General features: G+C 41.9%; 1 protein-coding gene across 1 annotated transcript in view; it reads right to left on the minus strand.

Annotated features, from left to right (window-relative positions):
• Positions 1-21,386, minus strand: part of CARPA (Carbonic anhydrase-related protein A) — a 39,433-nt gene extending 18,047 nt beyond the window's left edge. Inside the window, exons 1-2 of the mRNA XM_065490024.1 lie at positions 21,174-21,386; positions 10,303-10,350 (exon numbers count right to left, since the gene is read on the minus strand). Coding sequence (XP_065346096.1) covers positions 10,303-10,350; positions 21,174-21,225 — 100 coding nt within the window. The 5' untranslated portion in view covers positions 21,226-21,386. The remainder of the gene's footprint in view (positions 1-10,302; positions 10,351-21,173) is intronic.
• Between the last annotated feature and the right edge of the window lie 486 nt (positions 21,387-21,872).

Raw genomic sequence — 21,872 nt, forward strand, 5'->3', positions numbered from 1 at the left:
GATCCACAACGAGAAGCTGCTGCTCGAGAACGTTTCGCGTCTTACATCAAGTCTGGCAAGATGCGTCCCTCGCGCAGTCAATGGGCTTCACCTCTCCACACTGTCAAGAAAAACGATGGGACTTGGAGGGACTGCGGAGACTACCGCATGCTCAACGCTAGGACAGAGCCCGACCGCTACTCCATCCCGAATATCCAAGATGCCACTGCCAAACTCGCTGGCTGCAACATCTTCTCCGTCCTGGACATCCCAAAGGCCTTCTACCACATCCCTGTCCACCCACCGGACATCCCAAAGACGGCCATCACGACACCATTTGGTTTGTATGAATTTCTGTACATGCCTTTTGGACTTCAGAATGCAAGCCAAACTTTTCAACGCTTCATGCATGAAGTAACACGAGAACTTCCCTTCGTGTTTGTCTACATTGACGACATTCTTGTCTTCTCACGGAACGAGAGGGACCATGCAGAACATCTACGCACTCTGTTTCAGCGTCTTCAGGACTATGGCCTGGTACTCAACGTCTCCAAATGCGTCTTCGGCGCGTCAGAGATTGACTTCCTGGGCTACAAGGTTTCTGCGAACGGTATCCTTCCTCTGGATAGGCACATCAAGACCATCGTCGACTTTCCTGTGCCCCAGACGGTCGACCAACTACGCCGTTTCCTTGGCCTTCTCAACTTTTATCATCGCTGGATGCCTCACATTGCCCTGGACCAGGCGCCAATCAACGCAATCATGGCTCAACCAAATCTGAAGAAAAAGTCAAAAATCAACATGACTCCTGAAGCCATCAAAGCCTTCAACACCTGTAAGAAGAAGCTGGCTGAAGCCACCAAACTCGCTCATCCTCAGCCAAATTGTCCTTTAAGCATTGTTACCGACGCTTCGGACATTGGCATGGGTGGCGTTCTTCAGCAATTTGTGGATGGAGCTTGGCAACCTCTCGGTTTCTACTCGAAGAAGCTCTGCCCGGCTCAACAGAAGTACGTGACCTACGACCGTGAGCTGCTCGCCATCTACTCAACCATCCGCTACTTTCGTCATCTACTTGAAGCAAGACCATTCACCATTTACACCGATCATAAACCACTAGCATCTGCCTTCAAGGAAGAAGGAAAGAACCGCTCTCCCCGTCAGATACGACACCTCGACTTCATCGGACAATTCTCTACGGACATCCGCTACCTGCCCGGAAAAGAAAACATCGTGGCTGACGCTCTCTCCCGCATCGAGGTCGAGGCTCTGTCAACACTTCCAGTGGACTTCTCGGCCCTGGCGCTGGCTCAAGAGACTGACCCTGAGCTACAGAGCTTTCTTAAAGGAGGGACTACGCTTCACCTGCGACAAATTCAAATCCCTGGAAAAGACCAATCGATCTACTGCGACATTTCTACTGGTCGTAACCGCCCATTCTTGACTTCTGATTTCAGATTTCCCGCATTTAAGGCACTTCATGGACTTGCCCACCTGGGAATCAAAGCTTCTGTGCGGCTGGTATCGCAACGTTTCGTCTGGCCTGGCCTCAGGAAGAACGTCATCACCTGGACTCGGGCCTGCAAAGACTGCCAACTCTCTAAGGTCTCTCGGCACGTAACGACTCCATGGCAGACTCACCCCCTCCCTGAAGCTCGATTCGCAGTTCTCAACCTGGACTTGATTGGCCCACTACCACCAGCTAACGGATACAAATACTGCCTAACCATCGTGGACCGCTTCACTCGTTGGTGTGAGGCCATACCTTTAGAAGATGCAACCGCTGACCACATTTGTCGTTCTTTCCTGTTCAACTTTATCGCCCGCTTTGGCTGCCCTGTCAAGATCATCACCGATCAAGGACGACAGTTCGAGAGTCACCTGTTCCGTCAGTTCGCCCAACGCTTTGGCATCACCCTGGCACGCGCAACTGCCTATCATCCTCAGAGCAACGGCCTGGTGGAACGTATGCATCGCACCTTGAAAGCTGCCTTGATGTGCCACAAAGATGACACTTGGTACGATAGCTTGCCACTCGTCCTTCTTGGTCTCCGCTGCCTCTACAAGGAAGACCTTAAAGCGACCCCTGCAGAACTCGTCTACGGCGAACCCCTGCGTCTGCCTGGCGAATTCCTTGGAAACACCGATTTCGATGACATCAGCGCCTCTGAGCTGCTGCGTCAGCTTCGGCAAAACTTCTCCACACTCCGCCCCGTTCCTGCTGCTCACCACGCTAAAGCCAAAGTCTTCATCTTCAAAGACTTGGACACCGCACCCATGGTCTACCTTAGAACAGACTCGGTTCGGACATCGCTCCAGCCTCCGTACACTGGCCCGTACGAGGTGCTGGCAAGGACCGAGAAAACTTTTACTCTTCGGATCAAAGAGAAGGAAGTCGTGGTCTCTAAAGATCGCCTCAAACCCGCATACAGCCTGCCTGACGACACACCAACCGTCTACACTCAGAGACCATCTCGGCAGACTCAGCCACGGGCACCTCCACCGCCACCGCCACCTCCACGTCCTGAGGTTGTAACCAGATCAGGTCGGCGTGTACGATTTTTGGACCGTTATCAAGCGTGACATCCTGTCTTAAAGGAGGGACTCCTGTGGTGGCTCTGACTCTCTCTGACTCTCTCCCCCACTTTGTGCTAGTGCGCCCTGTGCTCTTGTGACTTCTCACCCCCACTTAAGATGGTGCTGAAAACCTCCAGAAGTTTCCCCCATCTCAAAATGTACTTTAATTAACAACATTAATTAGCTGACTAATTGTGTCCTCAATTCATCGATATTACAATTTACAATAAACTCTGACAATAAAGGCAAACCCAATTTCACCCATATTAGTAATGCACAGCAGTAAATATGATTCAAATAAAACTCCACTTCGCGACGCACTTTATGGCCAGCCGTTTTGGCCAGTCTCTGTTCACTCAGTCTAATAAAGCAAGAAGTAAGAAGTTAAGCAAGTTAAAAATCAGTAGTTGAGTGTTTTACTTCATACGACTACCGCTCCTACACATATATAGAGCAAAGCAAAAAGGACGCGGCATTAAAAGAGCCTTTCAGCACAATTTCCACGTGCAAATACTTTAATTCCACTTTCATCGTGCGACACGCTGTCAGAAAAATGTCACACTCGCCTCTCTCGCACCTCGAGAGTGGCAAAAAACTCAGCCCAGCAGCAGCGGCAGCCAACAAAGATGAGATTCGGCGACGCGCGGTGGTACACGCGTATACGTACGCCCTGCCACCGAGTTTACAAACTTGGAAAAAAGTTGCCACTGCTGAGTGCGCATTAAAATTTAGATGCCGAATTTGCATGTGTACGCCTTGGCGATGGGATAACTCTTTGCTCCGGATTGCGGGCACTCATTGCATGCATAAACAATCAGATTTCACGCACCGCACTCTCCACGCCTGAGTGTGTGTGTCTGTATATATGTCTGAGAGAGAGAGAGAGAGAGAGAGAGAGAAACCGCGGCCCAAATAAACCAAGAGAGATAAGGGTCAGCGAAAAAGATCCAAACAGTCCTGCTGGCCAGCCGCAAATAAAAGTTTTATGTGGTATTGATTAACTGGCAAATCTCTCTCTCTCTCTCTCTCGTAGTTGGATGCTAGTATCGCAGTCCGTTTCCATTAGTGACCAGCTTGGCGCGAAAATGTGCCGTCTGCAAAACTTTGTCCATTAATTTTTAACGGCCTGAATTAAGAAGTATGGTTCGTTGAGTGACACTCCGTTTGCGAGCCATTAATTAGGAAGAGCCTCGTCGTCGGGCTCTGCGTGCAAACTGCGACCAGAGAACGAAATATTGTGTCTGCAGGTTTGCTTCCACTCTCCGCGTGCGAGGGAAAAAGTAAACGCGTGCGTTCTTTCCCTCTCTCACTCTTTCGACCCTTTTTTGCAAATAAACCACGCGCGTGGCGCCGGCGTTTGTTCGTTTGTTTGAATTTTCTGATGATGAGATAGCGTTTATTTTAGCTAACTAAGTGGCTTTCTCGCTCGCGCTCTGTCAACAGTTTCTCATTTTGCTCCAGTTACATCTTTTTTAATTAAAATTTAGCGCCACCACGCGCAATGCTTGTAATTGGAGTGGTGCATTTTTCCTGGAGCGTTTGGTAGCGGAAAATTAATTCTTATTCCCCGAAACACGAGCAGCTGGAGTAAAGAGAATTATGACGGTGTATACATAAGACACAAATATAAGTAGTAATAAACGAAAAAAATGCATGTATAACTATGCATATGATATATTGAGGAAAACAGTGACGTGCAATTAAGGACGAAAGTTGAGAGGGGCCAATACTTTGAGAATTGAGATTTATTAAGCAGATTTTGTGCAGTTCGAAAATGGTTTAACTAATTTAGCCCAACAGAAATCAGGTTAATTCAGCAATGATGTGTTCTTCATTATAATTAAGCATGACAGTTAGTATATTTGGAAATAACATTCAAACCATGCCAAATAATTATTTTTAACATAGTCACAATTTTGTATTCATTTTAGGTGGTTATTTTCATAATTTATGATGTGTTGTGTTGGCATTATAAACCATAATTACATTTGAACCTATTTTAGACAAGTGTTATTTAAATGCAAGAGACGAGAGGAAAGGTAATATGACAATGACAGCATAATGGTCATTATTTGGATTGTTCTTTTACGAGCCAAACACGTCCAGTCGCCATGGATACTGAGCTGAGGAAATTTGATTTGGCGTCGCTCGTATTTATTTGCCATCGCCCCTCAGAGACTGTAAGTGAGCAGGCCGCTCCAGATTCTTGCAGATTTAATTATTTAAGAGGGAACGAGAGCCACCCTGGCCAGCGCAGATCATGCTTTTTATTTTATACGTTTGCTCTTTTCTTTTATTGCGGCCTACTGGCGAAAAGACGAGACTTTCCAGCACTGCGGATAATTTGTTTTTCTATTTACTCTCTCAAGCACCGATAAATAAATCCCCCCACGAAATATATATTCAGTCCCAACTTTATCCGCTCCCTTCGCTGCAGGTGTGTTTTTGCGCAGTTTTTCAGCTCGCTCGCTCAGACGCTCAGCGGCATGCAAATAAATATATCGCAGCCAGCCCGATCGACTCGTGAGAGATTTGCTTTTCTGCTTCAGATGCTCGCACTCAATGCTGAAAGATATTAGGACTCGCCGCGTTCGTTTTTCGTAATACACAAGACAAAAGCAAAAAAGAGAAGAGCTCTTGTACTCTTCTCCCGCCATTATAAGCTGCTTAGCATCAAGATCAGACAGTCTCGAGAAGTGTTTATCTCAATTCCTCCAGAGTTTTGGTAGTTAAGGTTTGTTTATTCTGTTCCAGAAGAATGTACTAGATTTATTTTCTTCAAATGTAAAAGTAACTTTCTTTTCCTGAGAGAAGTTCAATTTTATTCTTTCATAAAAATGACGCCATTATGGTAAAAAATAGAGATTGTTAAACTATTTGATGATGAGCTTTTGTTCTTCAAAAGTGTTACAATAAACGAACCTAAAAAGAGAGATGTTTACAAATTATGTTTCCACTTTTCTGACGATGAGAATCGATATTGTATGTTAATTATTTGTGAAATATAAATTTGAAAAAAAAATCAAAATATCGCTCTCAACCTAAATTATAGATTTAAATTCCAATTTCTAGGCTCAATTTTGGCTTGAGTTTGACGTGGGCTCTCATAAAGGAAGGCAGTGTTAATTTGTTTAATTTCATACTCTTTTAAGCTAAATCCCGCATGTCAGAGTTTTATGCGAGTGACATTCACGTTCAACCGTCAAATTGTAAATTCCAAAAAGAAACATCAGGACCTTTGATTTCCTGCGAAAGGGTCACAAATCCAAGCACCACAAATCTCCGAATGGAGCGATCGGAATGCAAAATAGTTCCGCACGCTCTCTCGCCATCTTCAGTGGTGCATTAAATTCGCGAGCATGTGTCGGCACTAAATCTGTGGTCTATCATCGTCGACGCCAGCGTCGCCGCCACGTGATCCATTCACGAGCCCCATGTATCGAGAGGGGCAAACACCCCGGCCGTATACCCGCGTTACATGCAACCGAGTCGCCGGGTAGGCAGACCCGCCGCACACACACAAGTACAATTGAGCGCACCAACAGTCAACACGTTCGGCTGACGTGCGCGTGCTTTACGGCCGCAAAATATTTCGCCGCCACGATAAATCATCGGCAAAGAGACTGCTACCCTGCTTTTCCGCTTCATGCTTATTTTCGCTCGCGAGCAAAAATGCGAGATCTTTTTATCGCAGAGCGCTGGAGTGCATGGTGATATTTTATAATGACTTATTCTCTCAGCGCGCTGTGGGAAAAATTGGTGTTTCCTTACTATACCAATGCTTGAATAAATTCGATAAAATAAATTGAAACAGGACACACGCTGAAGGCATATATATTTTCTACAAGCGTTCAACTAAGTGATCTAAATTGCTTTTCAAAATTGTTTATGAGAATATGCAGTGTGTGAATTGTAAAGGTATAAGGAAACAATGGTTTTCTTATTACTATATGGCTCATATAGCTGTAAAAACATTAATTTTAAATAAACTTTCATTTTTGTTTCAATTTAAGAGGATATTTCTCTAAATATAAAACAAACAAAAAAGAGCAAATTATTAAATTTTAATCAATGGTATCGAAACAGAAAATAGTGCAAACCTTTATGAGGTCGTAGGAGAGTCGTTTCGATTTTAGACACGAATTTTGGGTTTACATTTTATCAAGATTGTGTATTTTATACAGTCAACGCTTCCAATAGTCGTGAGCACGAATAATGCAATTTATAAAAAATCATTTGAACGATTTTTAATGTCGATCGTCATACACCGTTTCAACTCATCCTTAAACCTTCCAAATGGCCTAAAAATCCACAGTAAACCACATTTTTATTGCGTCCACTGACAGTAAGGGCATCATAATAAATACCCTTTGGACCACTTCTAAAAAAAATAATTTTCTAACAGAAAATGACATTTTTATTTCTTAGAGCTTGCATACAACAAATGAAATGCGTTATGACTTTTTAATTTAGCTGAGCTCTTCCTATTTTAATTATACCAACTTATTTCAATCGAGTAAACAACATGTCTAAATCTGGTCCAATCAATATAAAGTGAGAGCCTTAAAGAACCAATTAAAATTGATATAAGGGTATATCGGGTGAATGGAGAATTAGGCTAGTGATTCCGCACTTTAATCTAAATTTTACAATTTATCACTTATGTTTTGTAAAATGAATCTTTGAAATTTTAATGTATCAATTACGTGTAAAAATGCTTAAAACAATGTGAAGACAAAATATATAATTCGAAAAATATCAAATAATTTCCTAAAAACATTCTTTAATCCACAGCCCTACAAAAATCTCTTCGAATAACGAACCTTTGTGACGATTTCGACTTCGTAATCGTTTGTCATTAGAGCCATGGTATATGTTGGCGTTTGTTTGAATACAAATCGGTTTTTGCATTTCAGGAAAACATCGTAATAAATTCTCTTTTATCACCACGCAGAAAAAATCTCGACAAATTATTCAGGAGAAACACGACAAAACGATAGTTCGAGAGCACAATCACAGTTTGAGCGCGGCCGGGTGAAAAACTCAATGTATATCTGATATTCACGAATCGCGCACTGTGAAAATCATTAGGCTGCGCGCAGCACTGCTTTCTGTCGTTTGTTTGTTTGCTTGTTTGCACGAGTGGGTGGCACTCAGTCGGCTGCTTTGAGGACGGTGTCGGTGTCCGCACAAAACAACAGATAATGACAGCGCAGCAGCCAGAGGCGCGCGCGCCCCGCTTATGCGACTTACGCGAGTCAATAAGCGATGAATATTTTAAACAGCGGGTCATTAGTGTTGATTTTGCCGGCAGTGCTCATAATGCCGCCACTAACGAGCTCCATCCCGGCGTCACCGCGCGCGCCGACGGAGCAAAAATGCCGTCGAGTGAGCGCAATTCACTGGACCGGCAAGACCACCCGCACCCCCAGCCGCCCTAGAGCCCTTGCAGCGCGCGGGAAAGCAGCCGCTTCTTCCTCGCGGCTGCTCCTTGCCACTCCATTATGTGTAATCCAGTGCCCCGCGCGTGCGACACGACTTATTGTCAGTGCTTCGCCAATTTATTGCCCTCTCTCCACGCGTCTTGACTTTCGTGCTTATCAACTCGCAGTTTTTTTATGTTATTATATCATTTCTCCTTATGTGCATCTCCTCCGCTTTTTGTCCACGTTCTGTCTCTTTGGTCTCTACCGAGGGGTGCTCTTAATGTGTTCTGTGATTTTTGCCTGGAATATTTTCCAATGCATTACTCTATATCATCATCATTAGTGGATTTGAGAATTTTATTCAATTGAATAATTGATTTTTCAGTTAAATCTGCAGCTGCAAAATAGCAATGTAACTCTCTGAAACATAAATATCTGGATGGTAATTTTTATATATTTATTTAAGAAACGCCACAGGTGTACAACAGGCATGAATAAAATAAGACTACAGTTCACTTGCACGCATGAGAGCAAGTTGAAAAATCGAAATAAGAGAAAATATTGACTTTTTATATATTTTCTCACGCACTGCTGCGTTTTTTTTATATATAATGACACCTTTTTAGATACACAAAAGTATATTTAATAGGGGAAAAATTTGCATGATTTTAATTGTTGGCTGACTATTTTTATTTAGGAAAAGCATCGACAATGAGTAAATTGGGAAACCTGAAACGTATTGCCCATTATATGTCTAAAAGTGACTAGTTTAGCAGCATATAACTTTGTATTTATTTATTGAGCTCATGCCGAAAATCCCAGAAAGTTAGTCTTCTCGCTAACGACCAAAAATCAATCCATAAAACGGCATGAAATAACAGACTTGACTAAAATGTTCAAATAAAGTCTTAAAATGCTACAGTTTGTCCCAATAAAAACAAACACCACATAAACTCGATTTGTGGTATGCGCTAGAGTTATTAGCATTCCGCAATTCAAACAGAGAATAATTCGTTAGCACCGAGATTTGCGGCCACTTTGTGTGAGCAATTCAAAAGTCGTGTACGTAATTAATCCCATTAGCAAACTTAACACTCAAATGGGCAAAAATTAGCCAACAGTTTGATATAAAAATCCGCCCTTTGCTCGCTTTTGCAAAAACAAATTTGTTTTTGACAGTTGTTGAATTTACACACTGGAAAAAACCAATTACAAGCACGCTGCTCATTCCATTCGTTTTTCACAGTTGAGCACTCACTTTTTTACTTTGAAAATTGCAGCAGTTTCGGTTGTCCCAGACTGATTTCGCCAACTGACTAAATCAGCGCGGTAGTTTGGAGCCCACGATGAAGCGGAAAGTGGATTTTAGAGCGATCCAGCGACCGCAGCCGACAAACCTACCTAGTTATGCAACCACAACAAGCGCGCTTGCCTGACAAAAAGCCGAACTCGCTCACTCGCTGTCGCAGTCCGATGACAAACAAAAGTGATTCCATTTGTCAAAGCCCAGACGCACTTTTCTGATTATATTAGAGAGCGCAAAAGCTTTTAGGAGCAAAAAGTTGGTTTTCAAACCCATTTTTATTAACTGAGCTGCCCCGACAACTTTTCTCACCGCCGTAAATTAGACATTTCATTTGCATGTTAGACATAGATTTTTACCTGATGGCATTTCTTGCAGGTTGGAATGAATTTACCTTGAAATCAAATAATAAAAATTTCGAAGAATTGTAGCAGGATCTCATACGCAGTTTCAGAAGGAAAAACCTCCCTCTGAGGTGAGCCATGACGTGAAATACCATCTCCTCTTCCCATAATTAAGATTTACCAAAACCACGGAGAAGAGAGGCGATATTTCAGAGCGAAGCGCCGGCGGTTCCGTTTGGCTCGAGTTTCGGTTACTTGGCACGCAGGAATAAATTTGGCAGCGGACAGGTAAAACGCCCAGCGCGGTGGCTCGGACCGTACATATATCGTTGATAAAGAAGTCGGGCCAACGCAGGCAGGCACACATCTCGAAAAGAGTGAGCGAGGAAACTTCTTTGGCTCACATGAGCTAAGGAGGAGAGAAAGAGCTAGTTGCCTCTCGGAAACAATTCGTATTGAATAAACTTTTTCCATCACAACTCGTGCAAGGTGTGACCCGCTTACTGAGAGAAACGCACACCCGTGCACCTGGATAGGCAAATCCATAGCAGACTCTATTTGATGTGTTACAAACATGCAAGATTTAATTTGTTAAATTTGCTTCCTGAATAATTAAATTTTCACTGAGCAATAGTTTTTTCAGTAAACTTAATTATGGTTTTATTATATTTACCTGAGATTCCGTCATAGGTCCACCATTCCTCCCAACTTGCATGTACGGCTGAAACAAACAATCATATTTCATAAATTTTTTACATTATCGGTAACGCAGTAAAAGCGACGCTCATAAAAAGAACTCTGTTATAAAAAAATCGACTAATTGCATGAAAAGTTAATCCTATCAAGCACTTTTGAGCTTTCACATCCTCTGTTTTCATCATCCCTTATTTCATAAATGTCAAGCGGCTCAACATTTAATGGCAAAATTATTTACATCAAACAGCCATCCCAATCAATAAAAATTAATAAGTAATTTTAATTAATAACTCACAAATGGGCGGAGAACAAAAATTGCAATCACCAAAGCGTATTGCGCTAGTTCATAATTTGTGAGAATGGGAATGACTGAATGTGTCCCGCGCATTTGGAAAATGCCTCGCATTTCTTCTAGATTATTTTTCAGTGCGAGCCATCTGCTTGTTAAAAGTTGAGTACAATGGAAATGTATCCAGGCTGTTGCAGATTTGTACTTTCATCTCGCAGAATAGCAAACAACCCCGTTTAGGCCCTCCTCTGAATGCACTCTATTCTTTTATATACATGCAGTAAAGTCTTTTTTACAAAGGCAACAAATGAACAGCCTTTTTCAATATTGTCTCTACCGCTCTTTGTGATGAAATTGTAGCTTTGAGGGATAGCAGCGCGTCAGTGGCAAATTCACGTCATAATCAATACAAATTCTGTGCAGAAGAGAGACACATTTTTCATCTTCCCGCGGCAATGTATCGCAAAAGCCGACGACTGCACCACGCGCGTCGTGGAAATTTTCATCCAGCCCGCAGTGGGTCAGTTCACGGTCGTGTTTTATGTAGCGTTCTGCGCGCTCTGTATTTCGCCAGAAGCCTTACTCGCTTGTCTATTTTTTCGAGATAAATTTTTATGCATGTAAGAAAAGGCTTTTGTGCTGTGCAGCAGATATAGCCTGTACAGACTTCATCATGCGGGGAACGCTACACTTTTTATATACTGTATATACGCCGTCATTTGGCATAAATAGTAGGTCAGTCGGATCAGCGGCGCCTCGCTGGCGCCTCAGGATGCGACTCTCGGGCGCCCAGCCTCCGATCTAACCACTCATAAAAACTCGCGTCTGCCCGGCAACTATCAGATTAACGCTCTACTCCTCCTCCCACTCTCGACTGTATCCGTGTTCTGTTCTTGCAAATCCATCCTTTTTGCAAGCGAAGGACACTGCTGCATTAGATAATCCGAATGATGAAACGTTTTTATGAGTCAATTTATCTGTTCTATCAACTCCTAAATGATGGGTATAAAAATTTTAAGGGCAATTAACTGCCTGGGAAATGTTTATGGGACAGCCATGGCAATCAAAAAATTATTAGAGAGAAAATCCAACGCCATTTTTTCATTCACGCGTACGACTTCCGATATTTTACATTTTCAACTGAATGAATCTGAAAGCCATATTTGAACTAAAAAATACTTACTTGCGGCTGATAAATATTTATTCTAAATAAACTCGATAAAAAGAGAAAAAATTAGATCCATTTCGAAATTTATAGTTTTAGTTAACAATTCCCAGCCAAGCTTCTTTCAAAACGATCAAATTCGCGAAAAATCTAAGTTACAAAAACTATAATAATCATTTCTAAATTGAATCAAAAGATTTTGTTAAAAAAATCACTGGAAGGTAAAGTCAACGCTACAACGTAAAATTACTTCCTTATTAAAACTCAAAATGTTGACGGAGTGTTCATTTTCGTTATATATTTTTGCAATTTACTCTAAATATTCTTGATAACTAGGGAGAAACCAACAGCAAAAACTCACTCCGCACTTGAAATTCAATTATCCAGAAAAGACAGGCAAAAGTGTGCGGTGCCGGTGGGCCAAGTAGGCCATAAAAAGCGGGAGCCATTAGCGAATTGGCTCTAGTGGAGGGCCTCGCAATTAGTCCTGGACAAACAGAGGGATTTTTAATTACACTTTTAATGCGAGCGAGCAGCTAGCTCGAGCCCTCGAGGAATAAATAATGCTCGCGTGCCCTGTGATGAACTGCGAGCCGGCACGAGCGCACCAAAAGCCAAATGGAAAACACGAACGGACGCGTTAACAGAAACATCAAACCGCAGACCGCGCTCGCAAATCACCAGCCCCTTAAGATCAACGCGCGTTTCCGAGCCCATTGTGCACCTAATCGATTGCGGCTCGCCCTCACTACTTATTTTCACGCAACATCAACATCCTTCATTGCTGAAACTTGCTCGAAAGTCGAAATTGAATCAGAGTAACCACCACTCCGCTGGTTCGTGGGAACAAACGGCAGCCCCGATTTCTCTGTCGGCTAAGAGAAATTGAATCTGCACGTTGATGCGTTTTTATCCTGAGCCAATATTTGGTGCTCGCGCCATCCGTCCCCTACACTGATAAAGTGGAGGATTTGGACTTTCCAAATCGTCCCTGTTTTTATGACTCACGAGAAAAACTTCCTAACAATTGACAGAATCCCATTTCAGAGGGTCACCCAAGGAAAATAGAAGTTATGCAACCGTTATCCTGAAGGTTGTTGATGAAATGTTATTTTTTTAAAAATTTTTTAAATTAGTGGTTATCTCGTCCGATGGAAATGTGTCCTTAACTCAAAAACTAGTGTGGTGCCTCCTCGCCACTACTGTCCTAATGAATATTTTGCATTTAAACCTGTATCGCCAGGTGGCAGCACAAAGGTGTGCGACAAGCATTGCACCCTTACTGCACCTTGTCCCCTACTGCACCTTGAGCCTCGCACGACAGCAGTCTAACGAAAAATAATCTCTCTCCGGCTAGGATGAGAATTCGTGCGAGGATATTCTAGAAACTTAGAGATCTAATATTAAAAAGACCCGCACTACGGGGTAAGTGTCATAATTGTTTATAGTCAGATGTAATATTTTCATTGTTATAATTGTTTATTGTATTTGTGATTTTGATTATTCATGTAATTTCACAGTCTTGATTACTAATACTTCAACCACGAGACTTGAATAAAAGACGCATTTCTGTCACGGCTCCACGTACCCACACTAGCTTTACTTGATTTTAAACGAATCAGTTTATATTTTCGTTGTCTTTTCCTTAAGACAGGATTATTATTTTGGATCGGAACAAGGTTGAGCCTTGTTGGTCTGTGCCCTTGTGCAGTGCATATACAGTGTATACATTTGAACATTTTTCAAAAATATTTCGTGTCAAAATCATAGCAAACCGAATTTATTTTTCCTACTAAAGCCATACTCAGTTACGCATAACGCATAACTATAAGGATTGTTTCAAATAACAAGTCAGAGAGAGCGGTATCTTTTGCCATTCAATCAAACATTATCCAATATCACACTAGAGGCACACAGAATAAAGTATAATAATGATTTACAGGAGACAGTTGTTCAGAAACCCCTGGAATGATACAAAAGTGAACCTGATCGTGAGAAATGAGATACTCATGAGAGCAGGCACCCGCAGATGTGCGTGTTTCAAACGTGATTTTCGATCCCAGCCCCCGACGGGCAGAGAGCGCGCGCGTGTGCGGCAAAAGTGTAATGACAGAGGTGTACGTTCGTACACGTATTTGTTTGCAGTTACTTGTAATTCACGCGGTGCAAGACAAAGGCAAACAAGCAAACAAACAAACACACGCAAACAAACAGTCAAACAAACGCGCTATTTGCGCACTCTACGTTATCTTGCAAGCGAAATCTTGCTCGTCACCACCAAATAACTTTGGCATTCTCTGCTCACTTGCTTGACTTGACGACGAGATGCGGGACTGCAACCGAATTAGGCTGCTTCCCAAGTTTACGCGATGGAAGGTGTTTGAGCGAACTTGCGGGAGAACTCGGTTCGGTTCTGGAAAACGCAGGAAATGTCGTTCTAATTGTACTGGTTGAAGCTTGCCGATATAGCTTGCATAATTAAAAACACAGTTTGAACTATAATATATACGAAGTTATGCATGATTGTTTATTATCTTTTTTCATGAAGAGTGATTCGGTTTAAAAGTCTCAGCCACTTAATTTTGAGCAGCTGGACCGGCTTCAGCCGAATTTCTGCTCGTTATAGCGGCTGATTATTTTATCGGTGGGTGGCGTCAGTAGTACTGCTTATTGTGAGCCAAAATCACGGCTACATTATATTAACATCATTTTTGCAATGCAAAAGGTTTTATATTTTTTTATAGAGTTTAATGTTAATTTTAATTCAATATATTTTACTTTTTAACTTGGAATCAATAATCAATTTTTCACTTGATAAAAAATTTCCCTATGATTAATTTTTTCATACTCATATTTTCAACTGAAAAAACCACACAAATTTGTATTATAAAAATTATTTATAATTTTGCCTCGTCCTCAATTATAGGAAAATTATGTGTTAATTTGAGCTCGTAAAATACATAATAATTATATCATACATTTCAAGTTGTGGTATTTTTATTTGGTTTTCTACAAATCTTGCAAATAAAGAGGGTCCTGATTTTCTTTGTACATGGTCATTAGCATCTGAGTGGTTGAAGTTTTTGTTGGTGCCCACCCGCCATTTAGGCCACTTCCCCACAAATAGCGACGACGCGCTTTCTGAGCTTTATCATTTGAAGACAAAGGCGCAAACAAATTTCCAGGAACGTCGGCGACGCCATTCAGCAAACGAGCTCACTTTTCCTCTCCTCGTGCAATGGTCTATTTAGGTGGGCAATATAATGAGCCCAACAACGCGTGACATATAAATAAGCTGACGTGCAAATTGCCCCGGCGCGCGGGCGGCCTCGAAACAAAGCAGGTGCTGCGGATGGAGCAGGAAGCGAGGCAAAGAAAATGCAAAACATTCGCAGCTCTAGCAAAAGTGCATCTTTCATTCACGGCTGGCGCGGCGGCGGAGAAGACATTATCCTGGTGGTAATAGCGTGCTTGGAAGCATTTACCTGCGCGAGCACCACGCCCCGACCATTTCGCCATCATCAAAAGTTAGTTTTTGCATTCACTCTAGTCAGATAATTTAGAATTCTCGCCGTCCGCGAGCGGCCGACCCCGCCCCGACTTTTTATTATGCAAAGTGTCGGTAAGGCCGCTTTTTCACAATGGGGAAAATCAATCTCGGCGAGAGGGCCAAATTTATTATTTCCTTCCACGTGAATAAAATTTGAGTGTGGGTCCTCGACTTCTCTCTTCGCTCTGCTCCTCGTCTGTGTCCCGCTTTGCATAAAGGAGCGATATTTCCAGTGGATTTTCGTAAATCTCTCTCTCTCTCTCTCTCTCTCTCTCTCTCTCTCTCTTTCGTCGCTTGGCTATTCATAACTAGCTCATTATTTTTTAAGTGGAATGAGAAAGCAGCACAGCGAGTTTGCCTTTAACTATCCTCTCATCCCCTTGTCATCGGTGCGCGGCATCAAGGACGCATTCTTATTCTTCTCTTTTCAATCCACTCACATACAAGTAATTGAGTCGTTTATGACAGTCCCCATTTTCCTCGTTCTTCGACATTAACCTAAAAATACAGTGAATTTCAACGATCGTTGATTTCTTTTGTGTTTCTGCAGTGCCCATTGCGCTTTCATATTCATAGATAGCCTAGATAACAAGATTGCCATTTTAAGAGAATCGTGTAGAGACGTTAAGAAGCAATTATTTATGTTATTCATCCTTCCAGCTAATACCTGCTTTGCCTTAATATTTGCAATAGTTTAGTGGTATTTCAATTGGAAATTCCATCTAAGGTGTCCACTCTTAATTAAAAGTTTCTTTTCATGGTGTGATCGGTTGTTAAACGCAAATTCTGATGTGAATTTGAGAAACATCTAATTATTGGAATTAAAACTTGCTGCAAAACTGGTTGAAATTTCTTGTTTTGATTTCAACCTATTCTGAAAAAAATTTTCCGTGTATAATCAATATCGGTAACAATATTGTACAATTGCTGCTCCACTCTGTGTGGATTGTACTACGGATGGTGGCTAAGAGGGTCGCCAGCAGCTGTTTCAGCCTCTCAAACTTCATCAGTAATGCCTATAAAACAAAATTCGACTCCGTAACGTAAACTGCTGGCAACCAGTCGTTGGAAACGATCGACTACTGCTCTCATTGCTCAGCGCAATCACAAAGAGGAGTGAAGAAACCTTTCGAAACTCCGCCACTCACCAAAAAACCTCCTCTTACAAAAATATAATAGCCGAAAATTCCATCCTTTAAGCTTTTTCAATGAGTGAAATTCCCCCTCTTTCCCCCGAAATTGTAAAGAAGAAGAACATTTCGTCTACCATATAATAATTCCCAGTCAAATTGATTTGTAGGGAAAAGTGCCTTTGAAAAATTTTGCATTTGAAGGTTTATTTTCTATTTAGAACATCATTTTTTATATATACGATTAAAAATAGTAACACTTCCAGGGAGGTAATAATGTTACTTTCAGATTATTTATTATACAAAGTTGAGTACGCTTTTTTTTCCAAAATCGTGAGTGAATGTAATAATTTGACCCTCTTGCTCATCCTGAATTAACGCAGCTGCTTCGATCAATCCAACAAGCATCAGTTTGCCTTGGTTGAATTCACTCAACTATTTTGCTCGCTTCTTTAATCTTCGCTATGATTTGAAGCAGGAAACGCAGTTGAACGCGATATAAATATCAGCCAAGCATACGGTTGACCCGCGCACTAAATCAACGTCGATTATGGGTAAAGCAGCGTTCGCAAGCAGAATTTAATCCTTCTAGCCACATAGGTGGCGCGGCGTGTGAGTGTGTACATGCACCTCGGTGCTCTGCGAAACGCGCGCAGACATAAATATATCTGCGGTCGGAATTAATTGAGTTAGCACACAAGCCAGCGCGCTGCAGAGAGAATTGATTACAAAAATAGCACGCGTGGATGACGACCATAAATTAGGCGAAACGAGACCGAGCGTCGAATAGAGCGGGGGTGGAACAAGAGCGGCGGCCTTATTAAAAGCAGCGATAGCGCACCGCAGAGAACCTATAATTTGCAAGCAGAGGAGTTCTTATCGCCGAGGCCGTTTGTATCAAAGTGATTACGGCAGCGGTTATCTGGCCTACAGCCATGCTGCCGTGCAGATGACCAGCCGGGCCTGCTGTTTGTCTCACCCTGCGCTGCACATAAATTAGCCTTACTCGCAAATGCTGACAAGTTGCGAACCACAATGCCAAACGACCGCACAAATGCATTTTTAGACGGTGTAACTAGAGCGTTGGTGTAAAACAACTGATAATGTTTTTGTGTCTCAAGTGGAAAAAGGAAATTGAAACATTTCATCTACTTATCGTTTTTAGTCAGACGAGTCAGACCAAAGCCAAGTAAGTCTGCAACGTTGTTTCGAATCAGAAGCGTGAAAAAAATTTATTGTCAGGATTTCAAATAATTTGGCAATATTTTGAACTAAATTTGAGATAAGTTGTAAAACTTAATACCACTATCTATTAAAATAAAGACAAGCAATAAAATAACTCAATAGTTTATGGGTGATTCAATTTGGGCAAGACAATTATATACCAAATGTATAATGTTTTTATATTACAATGAAATTTAAATAATTGGAAACTCTCCTATCGTTTCTGTTTTTATTTAATCATGCGCAGATCATGCTGCCATTTTTTAATTAGTAGTGCATCCTAGATTAATTTTTTTTATAATTATGTTCAAACTGAATTTATTTTGTCTGGATATGGCAATGCATGGGGCAAAATAGTCCCGCATAATCATAATAAACATTACTTTGAAACTAAAAAAAGTATTTTTTAGCTGAAAGGGTTTAATTCCATCTTAAGAGAAATAATAAATTTGTTGATTAGAAATTTTGAACATACTAAACTTACCAAGAACTGGTAAAAATTCAAGGTAACATGTATAGCATGATTAATAATATAATTTTAACGGTCGCTTACTACTTATAAAATTCTGCTATAAAATTTGCAAGGATATTTCACTGTCTGCAAACTTCCTCCACATCGTAGATCCCATGCATAATCAGATAGTTCATTCAATCGGGGATGATTCGAATTTAATTTGTGTCTCTTTCAATAATTTTACGAAACGTTTAATGCATTAGAAACTAATTTTATTGCTCTTAATTTTGGCGGCCGATGTGCCCAGAAAAGCGTGCATGCAAATAAACAGAGCCAGCATTTAACACAAAGTGGCGAGGCCGATTAAAATCCCATTTGCGCGGCGTACGTACATTCCCGTGGCGGACGGGTGCTGGCCACCGCACGCGCGAAACTCTCATCAGGCGGAAATGCAAGCGAGGAAATTCCGACAACGGCCCTTTGTAGGTTTTGCAAGTCGGCTGGCTTATCCGAGCAGGCCGGCGGCAGCGGCGGCGGCTGGCGGGCGAGCAGAGCGGGCGAGGGATGCTGTTGGTGGCGGTCTTATCTGCCGGCACGTGACACACACCCCGAGCGCGGCTCACGTAGTGGCGCCCCTGCAATATTTACCACCGGCCCGGCCCTTTTTAAGTGATTGACCATGAATATTTCATGAATCGGACCAAATGAAATCACACACAAAGAAAACGAGTCCCGATTGGGTTTGTCAAATCACCGGAATGTGTCTATATTCGGTGCGGCGTTCCTTTCGTTTCTTTCGGACTGGCGTGACGCTGATGGCACCCCAGGAACCACTTTTGACCTGACGTAAACACAACTTGATCGCCCGAGATGACGACTCCTCCAATTTTATATAGAGTGGCAATGTCAAGGGTCGTTATGGAATTACATAACGTAATTGTTTCAGAGAAGCCATGGAGTTGAAAATCGTATTGTTGTGTCCGGTGGATAATTTTAGACACTCGTGGGGCTGCAGTTTCGCCTGGAGATCTACTGGTTGTAGGGGCTCAAATTAGTCATTGGTCTAAGTGATACGAATCTGCATGGTTTTTCCAGTTCAAAATGAGAAAGCAGATTTCTGTAGGTTTCACAAACAGATCAGGTACACCTTGACGATCGATGTACTAATTTCCTGTGTTTGATCAATAACTTAAATCATCTTAAAATATGTCTTTAACCAACTGGTCATCTGTGAAGCATTCACAATTCCTCTAATTGATAGTTAAGGTCTTCTTTTTATAAAAAAGTCCACGAAGTCTTTTTAAAATTCGCTGTTTTTAAAACACCTTTTATATACTTCACAAATTGAGCCGCACACATTCATTTCTATATAAGAGTGAAATTATGGAAACGATTATATTTTGTGTTTTATGTTTGTCATTAAATGAGCAGAAATTTCATTCTCCTCTAACTTCGTTGGAAGCAATTTGATATTGTGTTTCTCTTTTTGTCTGGCTTTGCACACAAACTCTGAGCGACAAAGAACCTGTGAAATTTCTGTTAAGAGATCCGTGAAACGGTGTTCTGTTGCAAGGGAATTTCGCAGGAATCTGCTTAGCCTCGAGCATCGCTAAAATTGTGTAAATGGCGTGAGCGCTGTACCACTATAGGCGACGCGCGTAAATATGGATTTGTGTTTGAGCACGTGGCATGAAATAGTTTGCGACGAATTGAACTAACTTAATATATATTACTTGAAGCAAGAGGTACTTTCGTCGTGAGTTCAATCGAAATCACTAACGCTTTCACGGGGGCGTACAGTTAGTACATGAAAATTCCACAAATTTGCTTTATGTTTTGAATTACAACTGGTTATGATTTTTGACGTGGTTTCCTCAACTCGATGACGCATCAATTGATGAAATGAACGATTGAATCAGCAAAATTCTCTTTTTACCACAAAATATTGGTGTGATATGATTTTCAATTTGGTTATTTTGTCCAGTGCAGCCAATCTCTAGTATCGAGCCAAATTAGAGTACCCAGGTTTAATTGTGCGCAATATCCATCTGAAAATTTTAATTTTTTAAATCATTCCTGCATATGTTTTGTGTTGCCTAAAACGCATTCCCTAAATACGCGTACTTTCAACTATATTTTTAGTTAAAAATGAATAGTAATAGATTTTCAATTTATCTTAAAAATTGGTCAGATTTTTAGATTTTTATAATATTCAAGAGGCCTAAATTTTTTATGCATTCTTTAATTGGATTTTTGTAATCAGTCATGTTTTAACAAAAATCACCTGCCATATTCCCACTTTTTAATCTATACAAAACAAACTTTACCACTCGAGGGAATAAAAAAACATTAAATTTTATATACTTTTACCAGCGCACTTTTCCTTTTTTAACTGTAACCAAAATCACATTGTGAATTTTTTTAAAAGCTTCTGAAGAATGACCGTAAAAAATGTGAAAACCTTTTTGGTTTTTGAAAAATATGTCTGATGTGAGCTTTAATGTCTTATTCTTACATTCTTTTGAAATATGTAATCTATAGATAAGGAGTTTGGACGTTTAATTATCAGAAAATAGAGAGGGCTTCTTTGAGATCGGTAAAGTAGAAAAAACTCCGCCAAGAGCAGGGGAAATCAACTACTGCAATTCAACCGAAATTTGATCCAGCATGTTTCATCATTTCAAAAAGCATCCGGAGAGGAATTTTCACTCATCGGTTCATGCTAAATAATCTCAATTAATCAAGTGAGAAAATGGCTTATAAATAAATTTCCCAGCTGGCAGCATAAAAATATCCGCTCCTTTGATACCAACACGTGCTAATTTTGCAACACGAAAACTCGACCGAAGCAACGGCACAGAGTGGCCGCGTTAATTAAAAGCACAGTCGGTCTCGCCAGCGGCGGCGGCCGGCCGGCCGACTCCTCCACTCTGCGAGCGAGCAAAGTGGTTAAGTGAAGTACAGAGCCGCGCGGCGTTGAAGCACTGCCGAGTCCTCGAGAGCGCGGTGCGCTCGAGCACCACCGTCGGCACTCACCGGATGCGAAGAAGCAGAGGAGGGTGGCGAGGAAGACAGGCCGCGGCTCCATCGGGACGACGCCGGTGCTGCTGCTGCTGTTGCGACCGCCGGCCGAGCAGAACTGACTCTGAGGATCGAGCAGAACAAGTCCTCCGGAGCGAGTGGCGAGAGGGGCGGTCCTGATTGGCCCGGCACAGGGCAAAGGGGTGGTCCCGCGCACCCCCGTGTCAATCACACTCTCTCGTAGCGGCAGCCGCCGCCGCTGCCGCCGCACACCCTTTATTAGGTTATTGTTTAAAAGCCGCAAACGCCGACTTTCCACCTCCCGCCGCATTCCTCGCTTTTCCGCTAATGATGCGGACACGCGTATTTTTATTAGCCCTCGTGCTGCTCGCTTTGATCACTCTCACCGCCGCCAATGTGCTCTACCGGCGCCTGCGTTGCCCGATTTTTGCAGCCGCGGAGAAAGTGATTCGAAAGGAAAAGTTGGCTAGTTGTTCGCTGCTTCCTCCTCAGGCGACTCTGATTGAAAAATCACGTGATGGCTCATGATGCCTATGAATATTCAGAAGTTTTTCAAAGCTTCTCCATTCGAAACACTCTGTTTAAAATGTGCAAAGTTGTGAGAAGATGATTATTATTTGAAAAGTCTCGTGAAAAGAAGGCTTAGTGCTGAATTCTAGGTAAAACGTTCTCTCTAAAATTATTTTCCACGTT

This window comes from Cloeon dipterum, chromosome 4, assembly GCF_949628265.1.
Source record: "Cloeon dipterum chromosome 4, ieCloDipt1.1, whole genome shotgun sequence".
NCBI lineage: Eukaryota > Metazoa > Arthropoda > Insecta > Ephemeroptera > Baetidae > Cloeon > Cloeon dipterum.